At 41.0% G+C, this 26,649-nt stretch overlaps 1 protein-coding gene across 5 annotated transcripts in view; it reads left to right on the forward strand.

Moving 5' to 3' along the window:
- The window catches only part of MPPED2 (metallophosphoesterase domain containing 2), a 173,155-nt gene that overhangs the window by 32,732 nt on the left and 113,774 nt on the right, over positions 1–26,649 (forward strand). For 2 of the 5 annotated variants that reach the window (XM_079787843.1, XM_079787842.1), the window contains exon 3: positions 22,384–22,565. The exons of 2 other annotated variants lie outside the window; for them this stretch is intronic. In XM_079787843.1, coding sequence (XP_079643969.1) covers positions 22,384–22,565 — 182 coding nt within the window. Of the gene's footprint in view, positions 1–22,383; positions 22,566–26,649 lie in introns of those variants that run through there. One more of the 5 variants, XM_079787844.1, reaches the window with a different exon arrangement.

The raw sequence follows: 26,649 nt of genomic DNA on the forward strand, positions 1-26,649 counted from the left end.
AAATGCCTAGCATGTGGGTGCAGTGGCTGGCAGCTGGGCATTGGTTCCGTTGCTGGTCATGAGCCGGAAATAAATGTTAGATCTTTAGAAGCTGAGCATTCCAGAAAGTAGGGGAATTGTTCCAGATCTGCTTTTCTGGGGAGGTCAGAGATGGCATCGGGCGGCACCTTTCACAGAGTTCTAACTGGTGAACTGCATAATAGAAAAATTATCTCATAAAACCTTAATCAATAAAGAAATAATAATAATAAAAAAAGCTTTACTTTTGGTGATGACTGAAATGAGTAGTTCTGGAATGCTCAAGATGCCAACTTACTGGGCAGAGTTCAGAAAATATGCATCGTGAGGAGTCCAGCTAATGAATATATTGGTTGTAGCATTTCTGTTGTCCGTACACAGAAACGTGTGTGTACACAAGCACCCCCACCCACAGATAAATGAAAGCTTAAAATTAAACATAGACTCAAGTGCTTACTGAACACTTTCCTATGGCCATTGAGAAAACAAATAAAGCATTGGACATTGTTTACATGTGGGTTGGACACCTCAGCTAACATTACACACAGCTGACCTTGTTTTCTATTAAGGGCACCAAGAAGCCACATTATTAAGCATATTGGGTCAAGCCGGGGTTCCCGTTAACATCATTTTTCTTTCTGTAGTGATGAAAAGGTCTCCCAGCCAGGTTGTTTTCTTTTTGTTCCACAGCAGGCAGGGGGGAGCCTGATGTTTGCATGACTATGGGTCTGCTCTATAAATAAGCAGATTCAGTCTTTTGTTTTAAATGTAATCAGCAAGATTGCATTTGCATTGCTTGTAAGTGAATCACATAAGTGAAATTACATTGCCTGCATCTCATTTGCTATCATAAAATGTTATGGGATGCAGGCTGTTTTTCTCCAGCTAAAGTGTCTTGAGTTCGTATTAGGGGGCTTGCTTTCATTTTCCTTTGTGACCAAATGTGTTGCATTCTACAGAGCTGGGGCTCATATTTTCACTTATGTTAGTTGCTGGAGAAATCCTCGTTCTCATTCTGCAGAATGAGCTGAGATATTGGTTCCGTAGGGGGTAAATGGGAGTTTTAAGACTATCTCATGTCGTGTAGCAAGTGATGGCTAATCACTTTCTGTCGTCTGTGACAACTTCTGCTTACTGAGAGTAAATGCCAGTCACTGTTGGGTGGAAGTATAAAGCAATCTGACGTTTTTCAGGCAGTTGGCTACAGAAAATGGTTCACATAAAACTAAACCAAAAACTTCAGTTCCTCACCATTTTTTTTTAGTGGCGAGCATAAACATACCTATCTTAATTGATTCTTACAAAAGGTATTTTTCAGGCAGATGCCTTAACAGTCATTTTGAGATTCCCCCGCTTATTTCCTTGAAAATAAATAATTTAACACAATAGTAAACGCAGACTTCAGAGAGTCAGTAATTTCAGTGACAAATGAGAATGCCCTATTTCACAGATCACCTCCCCCCTCCTACTGAGGTTTTCTTAATTCATGAATTTTTAAGATGGAAGTCGAAGGAAAGGTATGAGTTCTTAGCTAACCTATAACAGTGCGGTTATCCACAAAGCCTCTGTTTATTAACTACATTATTGATAAAATCCCACAAGGCAGCAGGCTGGAGTGCTGATTATGCCCTTTGGTAAATGTAAAGACTGCTTTCAGAAAGAGAACATATGCCAGTTACAGTGTTACGCCAACAAAGCGAAGGCGCTCCATAACCAATGGCGATCTTCGGTTATTCTGAAAGGTATTGGTAGGCATAAATAGGAAGAATTCTATGTGATGAATGGGAAATTAAAATATGAGAGGGTGGGATTTTTTTTCTATCAAAAGAGAAGACTTAAGGATATGAAACCCAAAAGAAAAAATAACATTCCTGAATAGCGTACAGGTTTTTCCCCATACGACTTTGAAGGAGATGTGCAGTTTTGCAGTATTTTAAAAACATGGGTCCAGAAAAAAAGCATTTCATATGGAAGGAGAGTATTGAGTATAACTTCTTTTAAATTAGTCAACTTTTAATTGAAGCATGGCATGCATACACAGAAGTGGACAAATTAACTGTATTTGCCTAGATGAATATTCACGAAAGGAGCCTACGTGTGTGACCCCTATGGAATGTAGTTTTAAAGATCATCTGTGTTAGCCTGCAAAATAATATTCTAAAGTCATGAGAATTTAAATATTATTGCAAACTGCAATAAGCTTTTATTAATAAAAACTGTGGAGCCCTTTGTTACTATTGCTGTGTGGTTTACAAAGAAGATAATTGTATGCGGTGGGATCCCAGTGGCCTCCTCGGAGCCCTCTGCAGCTGGATGTTGCAGGGTTTAGAGTTGCATATGTGACTACTGTGACTTTTATTTAAACTGCTCTCCAAGGCATACTTTTCATTTGTAGTCACAAGATTTTTCTGCAAGCTCCACTCTGTGATTTGAAGATTCTCTGGGTAATATTTCTAAATTGATGACCTCCTTGAGTTAAAATATTTTTTTAGTCTAGCTTTGGAGATAGCTTTATTTTCGATTCTATTCATCACCATTTTCTCATTGGAAAAATTAACCATGCCTATCCCACTTCAAATGAGCAGCTGCACTTTGAAACCAGATCCTGCTCTCGGCTGTAATTGTCCAAAATGAGAAGGACCAGGTTTGCTAACTGTTTGAAAAGAATTGGTTATGACTGTAAAGCATTTTTATACTTTTCAGTTTTTTCTCTTCACATTTTGGTGTGTTCCCAGATAGGGGGAAAAAGGAGAGAAAAAAAAGCAAGGAAGGAGCGAGGGAGGAAAAATGGAAAGAAACAAAAGGAAAAGAAGGGGGAAGCAGTTGACACTGTATCTATAAGAAAGGCAGCTCTTACCTGGGAAAAGTTTAATTCTAGCTTTGGAGGAGAGAGAAAGATCAAGGTCAGTTCCTGGAAGACAATCGGGCTTGAAGTGTGTAAACTGCTGACCCGGATTTTTTGTTTCTTTTTAATAAATTCACCAGAATAAATAAAGTAGTGTGTGGTGTTATCACCTATTCCTGTAATACCTACACTGCTGAGAATAGTTCTGAAACCATTTCTTTAGAAGTTGTCTTAGGAGCCAGTTTATGGGGACATAACTGTATTTTTTCCAGCCCCGTAATCATTTTCACTCCTATTCATTCCTTATTTTCTAAGAGGCCCTTAGAGTGCTGGTCCAGCACACTCAAGGATTAAAATTCACTTGTGAGCTCTCACCTGTGCCTTTCTTACTCTGTCTACAGGCTCCATAGACTCAGCGCTGTGTCTTATTTGGTTGGAGCCCCCCTCATGATCATTGCCATTAAGAATTCTTATTACGTAGTAGCACATCAGCTTTCTACTTGTCCACAAAGGTACTGGACTGACTACTGGAAAGCTGATAGAACGGTTGATCCAAATGATCCTATACAAATGGGAAATAAGTCTGTCAGCTTAGAGACTGAAATAATTGCACATTCTGTTGGGTTTTTTTTTAGGTGACCAAGTTGACTGATGGAGATGTTTAATGTTTAGTTACCCAACAAGTAGCCATTTTTTGAAAGGAAACTAACAATCATAATAGATTACTTGGCTATGTATGACTGTTAAATCTCACAATAATTGGGGGAGAATAGTTCCAAATTAACGTGAAATAGCTCTGTTTGTTATACTATTGTGAAAGCAAATAATTTGTCTTGATATAAAGAACTGCTTTGGGGCTATCAGGAGTCACAAATAAGTGAAAATGTACATAAATTTCCAAAAAATATATTTGAAATCTTATAATTTTATTAGATAAAATTATACATTGTCTCCAACAAAAAGGTTTGGATTGATACCCCCAGTTAAGATAGAACTATTTTAAAACTTACTTAGCCTTGAGGAGTGGGGAAGATAGAAGAGGGTAAAAGGTGGAAAAATGGTAACTGAGGGAGACTTGAACATACAATACACTATACAGTTGTAATATAAAATTGTACACTTGAAACCTATATAATTTTATTAACCAACGTCACCCCAATAAGTTCAATACATTTTTTTAAAAGCCTGAAAAAATAAAAAAAACGTAGTCTTATAAATAAAATGGCGAATACAGCTGTTTTAGAATTTTGGTACATATTTGCTTATTTGGCATGGTCATTTTTTATTAATTCACTAATTCAAATATTTATTGAATTCCTGCTATGTTCCAGGTAATCTGCTTGAGTCTGAGGCTATTTAACAAATTGAAATGATAATCTCATAAATTTATTATAAGGGGAAATGTGTCATTGTAATGCCCATTCATGATCTGTTTCAGGTTTGATACAAAATTTGTCATAACTGAGAGTATAAAACTAACCCTTATTATTTTGACTATTTTTCTGTTCTGATGTTTTTTCCTTCATTTTATTGTCTTGGCCTTGGTTAAACACTTCTTTTAGAGAACACTTTGTCTTTTTACCTAAGGGCATCTTCAGTCCTCTGGACTGCAGGGCATACAGCCTAAGTTAGACCTAGCAAACCAGGTAAAAAAAGGCAAGTCAGACAGAACAAGGCAAAATCCACAGAGATAATGATGATGATGATAATGTGGCTGCCATCTATTGAGTGCGTGTTATGTACCCAGCTAAATGCTAACTGCCTTATTAGTACATTATCTTATTTAATTCTCACCATAACCCTCAGAAGGAGGTGGTATTATTCCCATTTTGCAGATAAGAAAACCAAGGCTAGAAGAGGCTGCCCAGTGTGACTTGGGTTTCACAGTTGGTTCATGAAATATAAGTTTGTCATGCTAGTCTATCTAGGAGACAGTGATAGACCCATGGATTAAGGATTTGGACTTTGTTTTCTTTTCTTTTCCAAAACAATGCTTACGATAAAACCATGTGGAACTGAAATCATGAAGAAGCACGAAGTAAATACAATCCAGATCCACAAACATGCTTTTGGAATAGTTCCCCTAATTGAGGCCATTAGAGAAGCATGACCAAGGGCGACTTTTTTACTCAAGAATATGGAGGAATGCATTATTGGGAGGCTGGGGGGGGGGGGGGGGTCCATGTAGAAAAGCATATTGAATTGAGAATCAAATGGTGTAGGTCTCAGTTCCCTGATCTGTAAAATGGAACTAATAGTAGTTAGAGCAGATGGTCTCCAAGGATCCTTGCATTTCAAGCATTCTAAAATTTTAGGCCGAATTTACTCACAATTCCTTGTATTAGTTCCTGGACTTTGCTCTCCAAGGCCATTGGGATTGGTTATCATTCAGGGGAGAGTTACACCTGGAAACATCACACTCACAGGTCATGGAATTCCAGAGCGAACACTCAAGACTCCTAACCCTTTCAACTAAACACCCAAAACTGAGTGCAAAAATTTAAGAAAGCAAAGATTTTCTTTACCTTTAAGTGCATTTCAAGAAAGATTTCCTCAAAGAACACAATATGGAAGTGTAAAATCAAGATGTGGAGACTGGGATGAAGAAATTGAGATTCCAGAAAAGAGTGAAAGGATTTCTTTTGGTCACTAGGTCATCTAAGAATATGTCAGTGGCCTGAGAGACTAGGGTCCGGGAGCCTCTAGCTTCAGAAATGCCACTCACTTGCACTTCGATATTGTACCTAGTTCTCAATATCTGAGCCTCGTTTTCTTATCTGGAAGTTGTAAAGTAGGTCCCCCAAACTGCTTTCTGATGCTAAAAATTTGTCAGTATGTCAGTTGATGTCACTAAAGCAAGAGAGTGACAATAATGAGGTAGTATTTGGAGTGACAGGGCTCCCAAGTCATAGATGAATGACCAATTCAGAGGACCTGGACTGAGGTGGTTCCTATGGGGAGGAAGAAGGAAAGTCTAATCTTAAATAATAAACAGTTGAGTGAGACTGGTTTGTCCTCTGGGATGAGTTAACTAGGTGGTGATAATTCTGTTCTCATACACAGTGGCATCGAGGAAGTGGTGGAGGAGACCGATCTTGCAGCCCACCATGTCTTTGGAGTCCCGGAGACTGTCTGCATTAGGAGTTGGTGTGAGCTGCAGGTCATAGAAGGATGAAGTCATGTGTCTGTGTAGAGCTATGTAGCAGTGAACCAGTGTCAGGGAGGCCAGCATGTGGCGTCAGGCCTAAGCACAAGCAAAAGTGGGGACTCTTCCAACCCAAAGAAGGTGTGGCCACAGTTGGCAGACCTCTAGTGCATATTCTTGAATTTGGGGGCAGAAATTTAAAAATCAGAGCCTAGCCTTAGAGGAACAGGGCAAAGGCCAATTGATTGCAGTGCCTGGAACTGGAATAGGCTATAAAAGCTTAGAACAGGAAGGGAGGAGGAGCCCATTGACAAGAACTGAAGTGAGAAGGCAAAGAAGAGGGAGGTGTCAGAATGGCTTGTCCCTGAGCAGGTTGAGGCATGGATTAGGTTCTTTTAATGCTATCTATGGTTGGAGTATGGTCAGTGCAGACACCAGATCTGGGACTGAGCGAAATGGTGGCCATGAATCTGCTGTGGCTCTGGGTTGGGAATGATGTGGGGACAGGAAACCCTGCCCTGCAGTTGTTAGGAAATTCACAAAGTGCCCAGAGGATCCACTGTTGGGCAAATTGCCCCAAGACAAGCCGAGAAGTCTAGGAAGGGTGTGTGTGCTTAGCCTCCCTAGTTCTTAGTTTGCACTGTCCGTGTGTGTTTTTAAAGGAGAAGCAGTAGTCCTCAATTTCTTAATCTCTAGGTCCTCAACTTTGTTTATGATTATTTGTACTCATGAATCGTCAGTGTAATCTGACTACTGACACCTTCCTTCTTGTGATACTGACTTTTGTTAATAATACTGAAATCCTTACAGTGGAAGACCTACCTGCTCTTTGCCAGTGATGGTGCTTGGAGGTGTAGATTCCATATTTAATACTCAAAGAAAACTCCTTGATGAGGCTTGAATCAGAATTAAATCCCAGCTTTTCTTGAGACAAAGCCTATTCTTTCCCATTACGCCATCCTGACTTTCATCTTGAAGTAGTAATCTCTATCTTGTTTCTTAGTTTTGTTTTTAACAGGAGCAATGAAGATGTTTAAAATTTCAGCTATTGTGCCTAGAATTTCACAAATGTCTTCTCTGTGCAGAAGCTTTCACTGCTTGGGGAAAAAAAAAATCCGTGTTTGTTTGTTTTAACTGTGGAAAGTGCAAAAATAATTCACAAGTTGTTTCTTGACACCACTGTTCCCAAATTGAAAGGCCTGGCACTGAATTTTGGATCTTGTGATGATGGTCACGGCTGAGCATGAAGGTAATGAGCAAGCGTGACAGTTGCATTTTCTGACTTCAGTGTTACATCCTGTGACTATACACAAGGTCCACATTGTTTTTTCCTACATAGCCCTTGCCTTCTGCTTTCACCCCCACCTTTTTTTTCTATTAATTTTTATAGTTATTAAATTCTATATAATAAAAGGCTAATATGCAAATCGATTGAAGGGTGGAAGGGCTGGTCACTATGACGTGCACTGACCAGAGGAAAGACGCTTAACACAGGAGCTGCCCCCTGGTGGTCAGTGCTCCCACAGGGGGCGAGCCGCTCAGCCAGAAGCCCTGAGCCTGGCTCATGGCTGGTAAGTGCAGCAGTGGTGGCGGGAGCGGGCCTAAGCCATCAGTTGGGCATCCCCCTGAGGGCTCCCAGACTGTGAAACCCCCGACCTCAGGCCAGGCTGATGGAACCCCCTCACCCCCGAGTGCACGATTTTCGTGCACAGGGCCTCTAGTTGATATATAAGTGACATATACTATTGTATTCATTTGGGTATATAATCTAATGATTTGACATATGTATATATTGCAAAATGATCACCACAATAGGTCTAGTTAACATCCATCACCACATGATTACAATTTTTTTTTTTTTTGTGGTGAGAATTTTTAAGATCTCCTTTTTTTCTTTCCCTGAAAAAAAAAAAAATAATGAACATGATACGTGATTTTTAAAAGTAGGTTTTATGGTGCAGTTGGTGGTGGCAAATGGTGCTGAGTGGTGATGGAACAGTGAATTTTGGAAATGAACCGTGGAGGGGAAGAGGAGAAAAGCAGATACGTCTGTGCCCTGTGTTTGCATTGGAGCACAGACTCCAGTGGGGGAGGTGTTTGTGCTCTTCCCTCTGCTCACTGTGGGTGGCCAGGATGGTGGAGAACATGATTTTATTTATCTTAGAGGAGTTGCTGTAATTGTGCCCAGAACTGCTGGCATTTGGGGTTCACACATCGCTGAACTTCTGGTCTGTTGGCATTTGGAGAGTAGGACCCACAGTGTTTCTCACTTAATGGTGAGAAGTTATGTAGCTAGTTCCCAGAATGGCCCAGTCCATGACCACAGGCAGGCCCCGTTGTTACGGCGGTGTGTCTAGAAATCTTGCCTGGGCTTGACAGCTTAAAAGCCTTTTGGGGGAGTTCAGCAAAGAGAAACGGTTAAGAAAATTATGACAACACTAACTCATGCAATATCCTGCACCCAGTGAAAACGTTTATACAGAGTCTGCAGCAACATTGAAAACGCTGACGTTATAATGCTTTAAGTGGAGCAAAAAGAAAAGAAATCCCAGAATATAACATTTTGAGTGCAGAATGATCCCAATTACATTTTAAAAATGCACAGCGGAAAGACAAAATGGAAAGATACCAAAATGTTACTGGTGACTATTTCTGGGGTTCATCTTTCTTTGCTTTTATGCACATGTTCTTAATTTTGCTAACTTTACTAAGCATATCTTTTATAATTAGGAGGGGGAAAAGCTCTTTTTTTCCCACTGTAAAATAATAATTTCTCATATTTTGGGCACACTCCCCTTTGTAGGTCAGGGGAATTGGCTTGTCCTTTGTGATTCTGGTTTCTCAGGTGGCTCTTATTTGACTGAATTAACACATTACTTTGTATAAAATAACACCCATTTGACACGAGTACTTGGGTGACCTAGAGGACTTGACAGTTTTAATAGTACCCGGTGAATAATAATTTTGAGAGACGGAGCTGAATTATAAATGATGAGATGGTATGTTCTCTCCCAGTTAGAGTACTGCGTGCTTTATTATCAGGATATAAGAGTGTTGGAACACTTCATTAAGGAGAGGAGTCGGTTTTTGTCAACTTAATGAAACTAGGGCGATCCTGAGAAATTCTGCAGAGCCAGAAATAACTATAAAACGATAATAGTTATAATGATTGGTCCTTTACACTGTGCCCCGTGCTTTCTCCTCACTTTCTCCCAACATCTCTAGGAGGTAAGTATTTTTATCCCTAATGCAAACCTGAGAAAACTGAAGCCTGAGGCTCAGTAACTTGCTCCCGTTCCAGAGGTTGTCAGTTCGTAATATTTGGGATTTGAATCCATGCTGTTTGTCTTGAGAACTTACTATGTTCATAAAGTTTTCTGGGGATTCTAGTAAATTTCATGGAGGAATTTATATGGAACATCTGTTTTTCTGTGAAATGAACTAAGAGATGGAACCAAATGGTATTTGGACCTGTAAGAACCCCTGTCAAAAATAGCACTTTATAGTTTTGGAGTGTTTTCTGTTGGACAGTATCAGAGTGGGCAAAACTGGAATTTCAAACGTTTATTAGGTATTTAAAAGAAATACCTACTATTTGAAATCTTCAGATCCGGAGAAAACTTTCATTGCTTGAATTTGTGTAGAAAAAAAAAGTATTGGACTGGGAGTCAGTATAACAGTGACTAAGCCGGGACTCAGACAGGCTCCCTTTTGTAACCGAGGCTTCATCATTTATGGCATCTTTGACCTTGGGGAAATTATTTAACCTCATAAACCCTGTATGTCTCATCTGTAAAATGGGATTAATAAAACCACCTTATAGGGTTCACGCAATAGGAATAGATGAGGTAATGTTCAAGTGCTTGGCTTGGTGCCTGATGCATGGTAAGAAGCATTCATAGATGGTAGCCATTATTTTTATTATTGGGATTTGGGAAGCACAGAGCCTGGATCCCGATCTGTTGGTAACATTGGCCATGAGCGAGTCATTCCACCCATCTGAGTCTTAGAGTCCAATGGGAATAACAGCACTGCCCTTTTTACATAGAGGTGAGGATGAGATCCGATTATTTATGAAGCAGCTTTTTGGAAGTGTGAAGCGTTGTACCAATGAGCGAGTTAAAGATGAAGAGAACAGTAGGCAGATCAGAAAGGGAAAAATAGTTGACCTGGGTTTAAGTTGTAACTGGAACGTTCCCACAGGAATCCAGTTTGCGGAGAACAAGTTGAGTGAATTATACTCTTGTGAAAAAATGCTTTAACCCAGAAACCCGGCAGCACTGTGTACAGATTCACCTGGTTTGTGCTCTCATGGAGAAAGGGCCGGCCAGAACCAGACCCTGTGGGAGGTCCCAGGAGAGCGCTGGGCCTTTCTTATCGGGGACTCTCGGACCGGCCTGGCTGAAGTTCCCCATTTCACCGAGGAGTGAAGAGAGGAACAAAAAAGCCCATGACTTCAGTCCGGCAAACTGTGGAAGCACCAAGTGTGAGCTTGTCCGTATCTCTTAGGCCAAGTGCTTATAAAAATTATCTGGGTGCTAAATTGCCATAAACCCTCAGCGAAGTTTTGCTGTGGCAAACCCACATCGAAATTCCTGCCTATTCTCATCTCCTCCGCCAGCCCATCATGGGAATTCCGCCCTGCCATGGGCCCTGTAGCAAACATTTATTTTTATTGTTGACAGTATTACAGAAACCCCACCACTTTCTCCTCTTTAAGAGTCAGGACAAAGAAGGAGAAATTGTATTTTAGATAGGCTGTGCTTACTGACATGGGGTCATGATTCTCACCATTTTTTTTTCTGGTATAGTGCATGCTAAAACCTGGGTGGGAAAGACAATAATTTCTTTGCAATCAGAAGCTGATTTGTAGTCGGGGTATAAATCTTTTCAGTGACTTTCTCAGGCCACCACTCACCCTAGATTCCAAAGGAATCACGTTGTCTGCACAGAACAGCGCCAGCCCCGATGGAGTTTAATTTGTCAGCCAGGATTGCTTTTCTAAGGTGGGCATTTGGAGGCATTGCCTATTAAAACATCTAGTCTTTAGCACTGCCTTGAAAGCAAGTCTGGAGGCTTGATAGGGGCTACCATCCTTTATTATCATCATCATCATCATCATAATTGTTATTGTTGTTGTTTTTAAAAGCAATTAATACGGGAATGAGAGGGGTTTGGTTCTAACGTAATACGCTCCGTTGGCCACCCCTCCGTAAAAAGACGATTTGAAAACAGGCAGTGAGCCAGAGAATTTTCAAGGCTAACTTTCTCACGTGCAAGAGAAAAATTATTGCAGTGCCCTTTAGCTAAGTACACTCACTTCAGCCTTTATGGATGGCGGTGGTCACGTGTTCACCTCTTCATGAGGGAGAGAGCCTGAAACAATCACACAGCAGAACCTCCTGAGACTGGGGGTGGATGGTATCTGACAGTAGGGCACAGGGAGTACCTGTAAGGTTTTTTTTCTTTCCTTTTTTTTTTTTTTTTTAAAGGCGAGGCTTTTTGAGGAAGCTATCTTCCTGCCACAAAACTAAAGTGGTCTAACCTCCTTTTCATCTTATCCATCATTGCTCTAGTCTAGCAGAAAGAGAGGGGTGCCGTGCCTGGGTCTTATGAGAGCTGCAGGGCGCTACAATAGGCAGTTTTGCAGAATTCACACTCCAGATCAGCATTTAAATGGTTATATGCAGGAATGAAAAGGAGCAGATAGAATTACGCAAACACGGTGCTTTCCAGTAATTTTTTTTAGCAAATGTCAAGACACGGAACTAAGTAAGAATTACCTGAAGTGTATTCTCTTTATCCCAAGTATCCAGGAAAGTCACTGATTTGAAATACGACAGGGTAATTTTATATATGACCTATTAGGAGACAAATGAAGAATGTAGAAATGACATGTAATCAGGCATGGAAAGAAATTGGATCTGGCCAGGATAAGAACCAGTATATAATTGCAGTTGTTGGATTTGTGTATTATTTTCTTGGGTGTATAGGGGAGACAGGGAGAGGAAGAGGGAGAGGAAGAAGGAGAGGGACAGGGAGAGAGAGACAGAGAGGGAGGGAGGGAGGAAGGGAGGGAGAGAAAAAGAGAGAGGGAGGCGTAGAGAGAGAGATATTGAGAGAAAGATTATGTAAGCTGTTAAAGTACTTTTAATGACGTTTGGCCTCTATAAAATGTGGTCTGTACATTGGGCTCAGCCATTCTTGGCTAATACTTCTTACTGTTTTTATAAAGTTTGGAATAAAATAAGCCCTTGTTCCTCATGGCTGCCTGAACTGGGTGAGTAGTCATAGCAATGGTCATGCAGGCTTGGTGTCCGGGTTTCTTGAAAATTGGTATCTGGATGATGCATCCCTGCTTGGCTTTAGCACTCCTTATACAGCCGGGAAGGAGAGAGGTACAAACTTCAAACACTCGTGGAAAGCCCAGGCCACCTTAGAAATGCAGTCTCCACCAGGGAATTGCCTTCTGTCAACTTGGCACCCTGACTCACCTTCCTCACATTCATACCTGTCTTTATTTAAAAAAAAAAAAATACTGCTCCTTTTATGTCAAATGACATCACCTTAGCTGTTTGCTTGGTGAACTCCTACTACCCCTTCAAGGCCCAGATAAAATATAACCACTGAGTGAAGACCTTCCATCCCCAACTAGAGCTAATTCCTTTCATCAATATTCTCAGAAACATCTTTTTTTTAAAAAAAATATATTTTATTGATTTTTTACAGAGAGGAAGAGAGAGGGATAGAGAGTTAGAAACATCGATGAGAGAGAAACATCGATCAGCTGCCTCTTGCACATCCCCTACTGGGTATGTGCCCGCAACCAAGGTACATGCCCTTGACCGGAATCGAACCTGGGACCCTTGAGTCCGCAGGCCGACGCTCTATCCACTGAGCCAAACCGGTTTCGGCAGAAACATCTTAATAATGATGGCTAACCCTTATTTAGCACTTAATGTGAACCAGTTGTTTAAATAGCTCCAAGCAATAGTTATTTAATCTTTGTATCAACTTTATGGGGCAACTGCTGTTATCATCCCCAGTTTACAGGTAAGAAAACTGAGCCTTAGAGAAGTTTAGTAATTTGTCCAGGTTCTCAAAGCTAGGCAGAGGTAGAGCTGTGGTCCAAAACCAGGTTTTGTTGATGCTGGAGGTGACATAAATGAACCCCTGACATGACCCTTAATCACTTTGTTCTCTTCTACTCTCCCTACTCCCATACCTATGTAGGTATATGTTGTTTATGGTCACATTGTTTACACTTTGGTATGATGATGCCTTCCCAAGCAAAAATGGGATGTTCACTATGGTAAACAAGTCATCTTGGTAACTTCTGCAAAAGAAGAATTCTTAAGAATCCTGACTCTCAGACAGATATAAAATCTACTCTTCAAAAATTTTATTTAACTCATTAATAAATGAGGGAATCAAAACCTCAAATTCATCTGGAATAAAAGGATGTTGAAATGAATTTACAAATGGATGCAGACCAGGAGGGGAGGGAGTCAACTGAACTGCCACTGGGCAGAATTCACTTGCATCTATAGATAAGAGTTATTCCCATTGCTTTCACTTACCTACCAGTTAGTTACAAAGTTGAAAACCTAGCCCAAAGGATAAAAATCTATGTCCCTATGGGACCAGATAATGCCCAGAGGGTTCAGCCTTCTATTAAAAGGATGCTTGTTCCAAAATCTTAACATTTCCCCCAATCTTCTGAGAAACACAATTGCATAGCAAAAGGTTGAAAATCATGGTTTAGTCGGGCTCCATAGCCAAAGTCCCAAACTTATTAGGTAACTTCAAGCAAAATTTGAAGAATACAGAAAACACATACACACACACACACACACACACACACCCTATACTAAGATCTTGAGAAGATTAAATGTAATAAAACAGGAAAAGCCCATTGCACATAGTAGATGCTGCTAATTATCAGGTATGCTTATTAGTAACAAAGTGACTAACATATATTGTTGCTTAACAAATGTTTATCGAATGACAAAATCAGGCGTGTACAAACTTTTCCCAATTAAGGTCCAGATAGCAAATATTTTAGGCTTTGTAGGCTGTATGGATGGAGTCTGTCACAACTCTGAAACTCTGCTGATGTAGCTCAAAAGTAGACATAGACAATATTTAGGTGAATGTGTTGTGTTTTCTTTCTAATCTTTCTTCCTAAAAACATGCATTGGGCCTCTTTTGCCTAAGGGCTAGTCTGCTGACCCCCGTCTTCGCTTGTTAGATTGCCACCTTCCTGCTCTGTCCTCAGATGGCCGAGACAGAGAGAGGCAGAGATCACCTTTCTTGTGCCTCTTTTATGAGGCCACTAATCCCATTTCTAAGGGTTCCACCCTCATGACCTAATTATCCCCCAAAGACTCCACCTCCAGATACTGTCACATTGGGGATTTGGGCTTCAACATAGGAATTTTAGAGGAAGAGACTAACATTCAGTCATAGCACCAGATCAATGATAAAAATGGGGACAGGATGGAGCTCCAGGAGAACTAATGGTGAAGGATGTTGTCATTCATTTTGGACTACTTCTCCAACCCTCATTTACGGTCATACTCATGATAGTTTCTGTTTATCATACCATCATCAGGTTCCTACTGCCTTTCTTCATGTCCTTTCCTTCCTGTTTTCATTTTGACTGGGCTTGGCTTTATCATCGTAAGTCTAGAGTTTTGTAGTTAATTTCCAGCCAGCCTCCTTTCCTGTCATGCCCTCCCACCCCACCCCTACCACCCTCACACCCTGCACGAGGCCACAGTGCTTTTCTTAAAAGCCAGTTTTCTTTGTGACTCCCTCCCTACCCTGTACCTTTCCGTGGATGATGGAGGAGGAGAAGGATGTTTTTCACAGCCTCCGGGGCTGGTTGAGGTCCCACAGTCTGGCTTTCTGTGGTCTGGCCCCAATCCCACAGCTTTTCAAACCTTCCACTGCTCACTGTCACAGAGACTCTGCCCCAGCCATGCCTCCTTACTCACAAGTCCCTAAATGTGCTAAGCTCGTCCCTCCGCGCCCCACCCCGCTGCTGCTGCCTTATCAGCTCTTCTCTGCCGCTTGATTTTTCTAAGCCCAGTGCTTATTTAAATCCCAATTCCAGTTCCAGCTTCAGGCCACTCTCATGCCTCTCCTTTCTGAGCCTAAGATCCTTTGTCCCAGGCATTGACACACTACCTTGTGTTCTTGCCCATGGTAATATCCCCCGTTTTTCCCAGCTCTCAAAGCAACGCCAGGCATTTCTCCTTTTCCCCAAGCACCTCACACATCCTTTATTATAACACTTTGCATGTTGTTTCATAAGTCACCTGTTTACCTATCCCAGAGACATCTCTGCCTTGGTTATAGCTGTCTCCCTAGCACCTAGCACAACCTTTGGTCCATAGAAGGTTCTTAGTAAGTGCTTGTGAAATGATTAAAAGACTGAGCAGAAAACTAATAAGCATTTGTGCAATAACGAATTGATAAATGAACTGCAGAATCTCAGAAGGATCCACCCTTGTTGCTTCTTTATCGTCCCATAGCCTACTGTGGCGCCTGGCACACAAGTAGGTGCTTAAGAAATGGTTGTTGACTGACTGATTGACAGTATGCAATGACACATGCAGTACAGTGTCACACGGCTTCTTTTCTCAAATGCAAGGCCAGCCCTCAGATAGGTAAGCCCACTGACTTGGTTGCTAGGTTAAAGGCGTGGAAACATTTAACCCTGGACAGTACACCTCCATCCAGTGGGATACTTACGCCCCAACAGTATGCCATCTGAGAGGCTTCTGTGGCTCGCACAGTAGCTAGCTTGACGGACACCAAAACACCTCAAATGGAACTAGTACAAGGACTGTGAATTCATATTATATGCAGCGCTCAAAGAATTAAATTGTTGCCACTTAATATTCATTGAATGTCAGCACTGTACTTTTGTACTAGGAAAAAATAGACGAGACGCACTCCGTGCAGTGGGTTTTGTTAGCTGTAATTAGTTGGTGATAGAACAGTGTTGATACAGCAGTTCAGCGGTTAAAGGAAAGCGGTGTCCTTGGTACAAATGTGAATATATTTATGCGGCTCAGCACCATTTCTCTTCCGCAACATGAGGTCCAAGCTAGGAGAAGTTCACCAGCTCTTAGTTTTAGGAAAAAGAGAGCAGCCCTGTTTCTGAAGCAACTAGTTAAATCACGTATGATTTCATTTTGGTTTTATTGTGGAAACTGCAATTCTGGTTCCTTTGTTCTCTTTTACACTAGATATACCTGGACGTTCTGTCTGTAGTCCTAAATTGCAGTTCCACATCTTTTTAAATGTAGCCTTGCTAATTTTGATTATAATCCGATAGATCTGGACTGCATTTATCTTTGCACTAGAGGCCTGGTGCACGAAATTCGTGCAAGGGGCTCTGGCCCCCGCCGCCGCCCGCCTCCTCTGCCTTGCCCCCGCCCACTGAGGCCCTTGCAACCCCAGCTTCATCCGGAAGGTCATCTGGTCTAATTAGCATATTGCTCTTTTATTATTATAGATTGTCTGGAACACAAAATAAAACTGCAAGGGAAAGAACATGTTTTCAGCTACGAAGGAGACTGGGTTGTTCCTGAAGTCTTGTACAAGTTAATGGTGTCATAGAAACCATGCAGCTCACCAGTTGGGGATCATTTGGTTCTGTCCCTCTTTTCACACTTGAGGAACAGGCTAGAGGAGGGGAAGTGACTTGCTCAGGGTCACATAGCTAATCGCCGACCAGTGTGGTGAGAGTGCCGGAAGCCCTGGATTCCACATGCTGGGCTGTTTTTAATGAGGGCTTTTCTGTTAACTAAAGTAGTTCTCTGAAGACACCTGTGTTTGGGAACACAGTCTCCACATCAGCCTTGACATCCTTAAGCACGAATACTTTTTATCTTTATCAGTATTCTAAAAATCAAGTTCAATGTTGCTCACTCCCTCAGTGGAGGTTTTAAGAGACTCTTTTCAACTTTGAGGGGTCAGTTCCCAGACCACTAAAACTTAGAGGGTTTGTGGGGTTTTTTTACAGTGAATTCCATTCATTTTGAGCAGTCTCTGTAGATATTAATGACTACAGGAGTTTAGGCCATTGGTTTGCTGGCATTTTTTAATTTGTATCATTTTCATTCTCCAAGTGCAGGCATATTTTCAGCTCCCAAAATTAAGTGGGGGGTGGGGGTGGGGAGGAAGGGAAGTGGAAGTTAGAAAAACCTGAGTTCTGGTTCCGTAGAGTGGACAAACCTTAAACAGAATTTTAATAGTTACAATTTATTTTAATGTGTGATTGAAAAATCCAGCCAGCACATATCCAACTCATGACTTCATGATGCCATTACTTAGGGTAAAACTAAAAAAAAATTGTGCAAAAACTGTAAGACACAATAAAATTTAAATAATCGTATACATGAGTAGGGCAAAAACCATGAACAGGGAATTTAAAGACATGAAACACAGGATTAGATCATCTCTAAGGTCCCTTCCAATCCAAAAATTCTGTGATTCTACTACTAATTTAAGCTTAGCATTTGTTTATTCATTGTTTTGCTGGTGGGTTTTGCATATCCTTGTCCTAACAGTATATATAGGATGGGTGGTGTAACATCACGAATAATTTTAGCTTTTCATGCCGTCTAGTTTTCTGAGTAAAAATGAAAGCTTTAATGTCACATTGGAAAACTCTTTAGAGATAAGGTAGTGGAGTGCGTACGCAACAACATCAAGATTTTCAAGGGGGATGGTAAATACATTCAGATCACTTTAAAATGCTTTGTAAGGGTTATGTTCTATTCTGACACTGAATTATTAGGCTAATTGTGTACACGAGGCTTTTACTGCACACATAGCCTTAAAAAAGAAACCCACGTCATAACAAACCACATGATAACAGCTCTTCTGAAGCTCTAGCAATGGAACTTGCAAGGCTGTATGAATTTGTTATTGGAAAAAAATAACACATATGGCCAGGAGAGGATTCCATAGTGGAAGCAATAATACTGTCATATTATTTTTTTTTATGGGTAAAAAAAGTCTAATGTGCCAAGACTGAATAAATGAGAATGGATTATTTATTTGAATATGAAGTGAGATATGTAAACATTTGACCATCGAGTTTCAAGAGGAAGACTTGCGGCTTGGCACAAAGCCTAGAGACTTGATTAGAAAATGGTTTAAGATGATAGCTCAGGCCTCTAGGAAAGTCCACCCATGTGTCCGGCACTGTCGGCCCTCCGTCGCCTGTACCAGCATTTGTCTTTGAGAAACAGCTCACTGGTCCAGCAATTCCCATGGCCCGTGGGAATTCTGACCCTGCAGAGGAAGGGCTTCCGACCAATCGCATTGCACCTGGGACATCACCAGGATTCTGAGGACACATGAAATCCCATCACACAAGGGATGCTGAAGAAATTGTGGCTCCTCAGCTGGAGTAGAGAAGCTGTCAGGGGATTATCATACGTGTCCTCCAATATTTGAAGGACTGTCAAATGGAAAAGGGGCTGAATTCTTATTCTCTGTCATTTCAGACGTAGGGTTAAGAAGGAAGTGACAGTAGGAAATAAATGTGTGAGTTTGCTGTGGTTTTTGTGCCCTGAACTGTGCTAGGTGGTGTATATGTGACTTTTTATTTTCACAAAGTCTGTGTGGTAGCTGTTATTATCTCCTTGTTACAGAAGAAACAGAGGTCAGAGAAACTAAAGGATACTACTATTAATAGTTGTAAAAATACTACTAACTAGTGAAAAAAAGCCTTAACATTTATTGAGTGTCTGCTGTGTGTCAGACACTGTTCTGCATGTTCTGAATACGTTATCCCTCTTCATCCTCACAGCAGTCTTATGGCATAAGGTACTATTTTTATACCCATTTTATTGACAAGGAAACCAAGGCATAGGAGTTAAGCACCTTGCTTGGTGTCACACGGTGGATAAATATGGAGTGGGATTCAGAGCCACACAGTCTGGCCGTGTAGCTGAACGTGCTCTACCCTTACATCATTCCGCACCTCTCCTTTCTGAGCACATGCTGTGTGCCAGACCCAGTGCTTGGCAATTTATATCCCCATAGCAATTTAGCAGGTTAGGCATTATTATTCCCATGCTACAAATGAGAAAAAAAAATGAAGACCAAAAGAATGAAATAACTTGTCCAAAGTGAGTAACGCAGCCAAAGTTGTTACTCAGTCCTCAGGCTCCAGGCCAAGTCTCTTTGGACCGTGCTCAGCTTTCTCAGAGGTGCAGACTCTGGATCCAAAAGTTTCTAGCAAGCAGAGCTATCAAAAACCAGAATGGGCTGCCCTGGGGGAGGGGAGAGGGCCCAGGACCTCCCCTTCTCTGGAAACCTTGGAAAGAAAATTTATGGCAGTTAAGTAGGGAGGGGGGAAGGTGTTCAAGCTTTGTATAAAGCATTGAACCCAATGCCCCCTTAAGGTTTTGTCCAGCTCTGGGATTTTAGGAAGCCGTGTTTTCTTCTCATCTTCCCATGTCATCTTGTTTTCCCCTGGGTGTACTCAGATGTACGTGCAAATCTCATTCTGATATTTGAATCTGGCTCTAGGGGTTAGATTGCCTTGGTAAGAGACTCACTTGCTGGGATATTTGACATGGTGCCTTGGGGGAAATGTTAGGTCATTTGAGAAGTCTGCAGCATAAACAGTAAGCAGTAAAGATGTTAACTAGGAGGGAAAATGTGGCAGGAGGGTCTCACACAACGTGAATAGGTAAACGTTGCAATGGCCATCAGGGTCCCCCTTACACACGCTTTTACAGTGAAAATGTTTGTCTGTCTGGACTTTCCAAAGTGTTTACTAAATGCCCAACTTGGAAATAGTAGCTTCCTTAGGGTTGTCTCGACTTTAATTATATTCACTGCAACTTGTCTACTGTACTAGATGTCCTATTTGCAGCTCTGAATGTCTTTGGGTGGAAATGTCTTCCTTTCTATGACCCCCCGGGTGACATTTGTCATGTTATCCTGCAGCATGGCTCTGACAGGTTGCACTGTCTTGTCTTCTTGTACTTAGTCTTGTGGGTAACAAAGGACATCAGTGTTTCTGGGTCAGGGCATGTATGTCAATTCCATATTTGCGTCTTTAGGCCTCCCCCTCCCCCAATCCGCTACCTAGATCAATCCTCCATATCTCTCCCAAGTGCCTACAAATTGTTTCTCTTTGATGACATCAAGTTGGTGGTGGTGATGGGTGAGCCTTCTCTGCCACTGTTTCTGTGTACTTCTGACTCATTTTATTTCCGTTCAACAATAACAAGACATTTCTCCCTATTTTCTGCCTCCTTTTTTTTTTTTTTTCTATTCCTTGGCCTTTATTTCATGTTCAATCTGTTGGATAGTTACTAGTTTCTCTGGAGGAGGTGGTAGCGTGGGGAAGGAGGTTACAGCTATTCAGTAATTGGTGTTCCTATAATCTTGGAAAGTTATTGCTCAATATAGAGCTAAGCTGGGAAACAAATTAGGTACCACATGATGATTTGCTTCTTTAAATTGAGTAGATTCATAGAACAGGGGCCTGTTCACAGCGAAGGGTTGTATCTGTGCTACCTTCTGTGTAACCCATTCAAAATGATGACTGTGACATCCCTTTGATGAATTCGGATGGGCTCCTAAAGGATTTTGATGCACTACTTGTGCCCGTAGCTTATCTGAGTTACTGAGGGGAACTGGGAAATAAAGACATACATAATATTGAATTTATTCATGTGTTTAAAGTCCAGTGGTTAATTTATTTAATTTTCATTCGGATGTGGGTGGGAACATCTAATCGTGGGTTGGTTTTTTTTGCAGAAAGTAAACTTTCCTTTGGGTTTCCAGTTAGATCCCCTGTGTTAACCAGTTCACTGTCCTTCCCTGTCTCCTTCCTTCTTTCTGTCTTCTTCAAGCTCTTTCTTCTTTCTGACTTTCCTTCTTCTCTGTCAAAGATAAAATAAAATTAAAAGGTAAACTGTGAAAGAAATGCAAGACCAATGAGGATGTATACGGATGTCTTTATTCCCCTCACTCCAATTGCATTGTTAAAATGGGTTCTTTCTTTTGAAAAAGTGGGAAAATGAAAGAAAAATTAAACCAAACCCGCAGAGTAAGATGTATAGGGATTCTTATGTTGATTTTCCGTGTGTTCTCTGCCGCATGTTAACTGTCAAGGGTAGAGCTGTGATATGAAATATTGGTCCTTAACGTTTCGCACGGTAATCTCTGCTTTGCATGTTTGCTTCTCTCGTGACCTTGTCTTTACAGTTATAACTGCTTCTCTTCACCCATGATCCAAAATAAGTGTGCATTCCTACAGAGAAATTAAGGGAAGCTGTCAGCGTAGAGTTAATATAGTTAAAGCATCCTTAACTCTGCTACCAGCCCCTTAAATAATTAAAACTGTATGCTTGAAGAGCCAGATTTGCATTTCTTTACCAAGTTTATTTAGCACACTTTGTTACACTCAATTAAATGAGAATGTTCTGTTTCATTTTCTTTGCTTCGGGTTGATCATTTTGCCTTTTGATTCTTATGCCCTGGTGTAATTTCACAGTGCTTAGGTCTCTAAAACTATACATATATTAATGCTTATGTGTATCTATAGACACTCATTAAAAGGCTTATTCTTTGTACTGAATGGAATCTCTGCCCAAGGCATTCCAAGCAGCCTCAGGTGTTACTGGGGCTGCAGATAATTCATTGTGGTAAAGAAGGAGCTGACAAAGTTTTTGAACATCCAGTGAATGTTGTGTGTTTTTTAAAAGCTCTGTTATTTTGGCATCACCTTCCCTCCCCACAATTTGATTTGAGAATCTCTTAGCAAACACAAGAAGATCCTAAGATTCTTGAAAATACAAATGGTTCTGGAAAGGATATTAAATATTAGTACTATCTAGTATGTCTCTCCACATCTCAGTTGGCAAAGCACGTGCCGTGTTCTTCGTAAATTAGTTCATTGCCTGACTTATGCATGTTTAAGAAGGAATAAATTAGTTATTCATTTCCTAATGAGTAGTGGGATCAATTGGAGCATGATGAGAGACAAAATAGCATAATTTTGCTTCCCCAGTTGGGGTTCAGTATCCCTAACCTTCACCATTAATCACTCTATCAGTTTCCTGGGTTAATTCCACCTCTGCCTGTAAGATATTCTTTTTAATTTTCAAACCAGGTAAGTAAGACTTTTTAAATTTGCTCATTGGGATTGTAGATGGGTGATGCTATCTCCTTTGCACTCAAAAGTGTCCCCTCGTTACAATGGTCCCTTCTGCCTTTACATCAGTTTGTCTGGGTACGTTCACGGATAACAGTCGGTATGTATGTGTGATGACAATTACAAGGGTTCTAATATATTTAACTGTTACGGGATCTGTTATGTCTACTTTAGGGTCGACCCCATCCCATATGACACTCCAAAACCAGCGGGCCACACGCGGTTTGTCTGCATCTCAGACACACACTCCAGAACAGATGGTATCCAGATGCCTTATGGGGACATCCTTCTCCACACAGGCGATTTCACCGAGCTGGGACTGCCCTCAGAGGTTAAGAAGTTTAATGACTGGTTAGGTAAGGAATGATTGCGTTCTGGCGCCCCCAATTAACCTTTCCCGTCCGAGTGTCACTCACTGTGTCCTAATTGAATTAGAGCACTTGGAAGCCAGCTCAGCCATTTCTCGTATGATATGCCGTGGTGTCTAGCTTTAATCCAATTCTGTTAATTAAAGATGAATTTTTAGATATTTAATTTTACTGTGCATCCTTTCAGAGCCTGGCCTCGGCGGCTCTGGGGCAGAGGGATGGAAAGCTTTGAAACCGATCTCATCTACTCATTCTGTTTTAATGAGGGCATTCATTGGCACACAAGAGACCTAGAATCATATTTTAATTCATTGGCTCTGCAATCTTTCCCAGATATTATGAGCAAAGATGTACAAATGACCTACTAGCAAGAGAATGTTTCTAAGGAGAGAAGGAGCGTGTAAATGTCTATGAAGGGAAGGTCCTAGCACAGTGTAGCTGAGAGCAGCTTTCTTTCTTTTTTTTCCCCATAATATATTTTTATTGATTTTAGAGAGGAAGGGAGAGGGATAGAGATATAGAAACATCAATGATGAGAGAGAATCATTGATCGGCTGCCTCCTGCACACCCCCTAATGGGGATCGAGCCGGCAACCCAGGCATGTGCCCTTGGCTGGAATCGAACCTGGGACCCTTCAGTCTGCAGGCCGACGCTCTATCCGCTGAGCCAAACCAGCAAGGGCTGAGAGCAGCTTTCCTAAGAGAACCAGAGGGGTATCTAAGACCCCTGAAAATATAAAATGTCCTGCTGTACAACTCCAAAAACCTGGAATATGAAACCTCCCTCTGCACTGTGAAAAGTGCAATGGCAACTTTATGGTTACTGTAGAGGCCCCCACCGGTCAGGGTTATCGGAAGCATCTTGACTCCTGGGTTAGGCATTGCCAAATATTAACATTACAATCATGAGGTTGGCTATTCATAGCTAGATTAGATGACAGATCTTTGTAAGAATCCATTTAGGTGCAGGGAAGAAATGCAAGGATTCTGAGATTTTAAAATATCTAAAGATAGTAAAGAATTATAGAGTAGAAAGAAAAACATCACTCTGGAAAAATGATGTCAGGAATAAATATGTCAGCCGACAAAAACTACGCAGAAATTCAGGTCGAAATTTTAAAGCAGGGTCAGAGAAATTTTTAAATAATTGAGCAAATGTATATGTTAATGAAAAATATTCATTAAAAATAGTTAAAACATTAAAAAATTAATAAGTATAACTAATAACATAACTCTTGAGTTTTTCTGTGCTCTTAGACATCAATCCACATTTTATATGGTTGACATCAGAGTACATATCTGTTCTTTTACTTTTGGTTATTTTCATTTAATAGTATTTGTAAGCTTTTAAATGATTTTGCCTAATTTTCATATTTATCTTTTGTAATAGCAACATGACATGCATATGATTCTATGCTTTTATTTTGTAAAACATCCCTCTAAAATGAACATTGCAATTGATAACAGTTTTTCCTCTGCTAGCAAGCACTGAAATGTGCATTTGGTTTGTATATGTCTTTTTGCTTCCATTGACTTATTTCTTAAGCTAAAATACAGTATGAGTTAAATTACTAAGTCAAGGATCTAAAAATCTCTCTGGTTCTTGTTGTCTGTTGGCATCTTGCTTTCCATGGGGGTTGTAGCTGTGCACTTTATTAACTGAATGAATATACCAATTTTACCACAGTCTTGGCAGCATTGGATATTGGAGCTTTTTTGTGTGCTGGTTTCATAGGTATTCAGTTATCTCCTTTAAAACAGTCACATACCTTGATTGTCATTCAGTATAATATACTTTTTTATAGCTGAATCAGAGGTGTAGAGAAGTTAAGGGACTTTTCTCAGCGTCTCCTTGTGGCAGAAGCTGGGTCTATAATCCACATCTTTTCACTTCTCTTTTGCCCCTGTAAAATTTGCCTTCAAGTACTATCATCTCTTCATTTTAGCAACTTTTATTTATGAGCTACTAGCAGGCAAAATTATTTTGGGTTGAATTTTTGACATTTTTAAGCTGATCTGTGACAACTGAAACTCAACACAGAAATGATCTGGCTGCATTGACAACATTGATTTGTGAAGAAAGGGAATAACACAGTGGGAAGTGTTCACCGAAATATAAGACAAGATAGATCCTGGTTATAATCTTGTTTAGCCACTGACCTTGACCAATGGAGTTAACCTCTCTTTTCCCCTTGGTTTCCCTGTGCAGAACTAAGGATTAATACTACCTGTCTTTCTGGATTGTTGTGCAGATTAATCAGTAAATGATTGCTGCTAGTAAGTTTTTGTGGGCCATTAATAACTGAATGGGGAATGTGGTGCATGAACCATCAACAGATACTTAAAGGGTAAAAACAAGAATAGGTCAGAGGAATTATTTAGTAGGTTGGAAGTAAACAGTGAGATGTTTTATAAGGGAAAGTACTTCATAAATGGAAATGTGCCGTAACTAAGAAAATAAAATGATAAGGAAATAAAATGCAGAGATCCACGGGCCTGGTCAGTTCCTTCTCTTCCCATTTCCTCTCTGATCTTCTGTGGCAGGAGGGCGAGGTCTTAGCTGGGGGTGCAGAATGTAAGGCCAAAGGAAGGGACCCCGCTGGGAGATGAATAGAGGAGTTGAGATCCCACAGGGAAGGCCCAGAATAGTGCGGTTACCCCAGCAACTTCATGGTGCTCTGAGGGAGTTGGTGTGTGATTACACTCTACCCATTGGCTCAATTGGGAACCTCTCTACCTGAAAAAAATACTTCCAGCAACAGCTGCCAGGCGGCCTGGCAGTGTGGAATCAAGGATCAGATCAGTTAGGGCTTATGCCATAATAGGGTATCCAACTCTGAACCAGCATGAGTCCTCAGATCTGGCAGCTACTTAGAGTCTAATGAATCTTTAACTGATTTCTGTCTTTCTACTCTAGTCTAGTCTATCCTGATTTTGGAAACAACCTGACCATCCCTAAGCTCCTTTATTCTCCCAATAGGCTCATCTGTTTCTTCTACAGGCCAGGCACTCCTCTATCCCTACAGCATCCCTCTAAGGTTGTGAATGTTATCCCAATTTTATAGATGAGGAACCTGAAGCTCAGTTGGGTTACCTTACCCAAAATCATGTAGAGGATAGGTAGCTCAGAGGAGCTAAAAAATCCACTGAAGTGCACTCGATTAGTAAACCTGAAGTTGTCTTACCCCAAAGCATGAGCCCTCTTCCTTTACCTGTCTATGATATGAGTACACTTATGGCAGCTGGGAGGCTCGTAGATCTTAGGCTTGAACTAAAATGCCGTAGCTTCTGGTAGGTTCAGGTGGAAGTGGAGTAGCTGTTCGATCATGTTCTGTTATTTGAGAGATGTATTAAAGTCCTGCGTGCCTAGAATCTCACCCTGACCTACCAGCTGCAAGGCCTGAAAATCCCATCATGAGTTCCCTGTTGGTTCAGAGATGATGGGTCCTGGTTAATATGGACATATGTCATCTGGCAGGTGTAGCACATAATGTTATTAATACAAAGTAATTTATGGGCTAAGCTAGCACATCACAGGGCCATAAGAAGATAGAACTCAAACTAGATACAGCTAAGAGGATGGAAAGGTGGTGTAACATATAATGATCAGGAGCAGCTGGGAAGAGCCAGCATTAAATTCCACACCCTTGCTAAATTGCTTAATATTCTGAGCCTTGATGTCCTCATTTGTATAGACTTTGTGATAAAGCTTGTATCATTCTTAACACAGCCCTTGGCCTGTGGACATCTTTCAGCAAATCCTGTGGAGGGAGACAACAGAGCCAGTGTCAAAAAATCCAAAAGGCAGACACTAGAAGGTTCTGGCACCATGAATTTTATAAGATTTAGAGTGGAAGAGGGGGCACCAAAATGTATAAGAATAGAGGTTGGAAAGAAGCCTCCCTCTGAACAATTACACTAACTGGACAGAATGTTAGGACTGTAAGAGACTTGGAGGTCCCACCTCCAAATTCAATAGAAGGGGAAACCGAGGCAGGAGACATTAAATGAATTGCCCTGGCCAAGTTGGACTAGAGTCCAGCTTGGATGGGGAGGGATTGGACTATCATGT

The sequence above is a fragment of the Cnephaeus nilssonii genome, assembly GCF_951640355.1.
Source record: "Cnephaeus nilssonii genome assembly, chromosome: 13".
In the NCBI taxonomy this organism is placed as follows: domain Eukaryota; kingdom Metazoa; phylum Chordata; class Mammalia; order Chiroptera; family Vespertilionidae; genus Cnephaeus; species Cnephaeus nilssonii.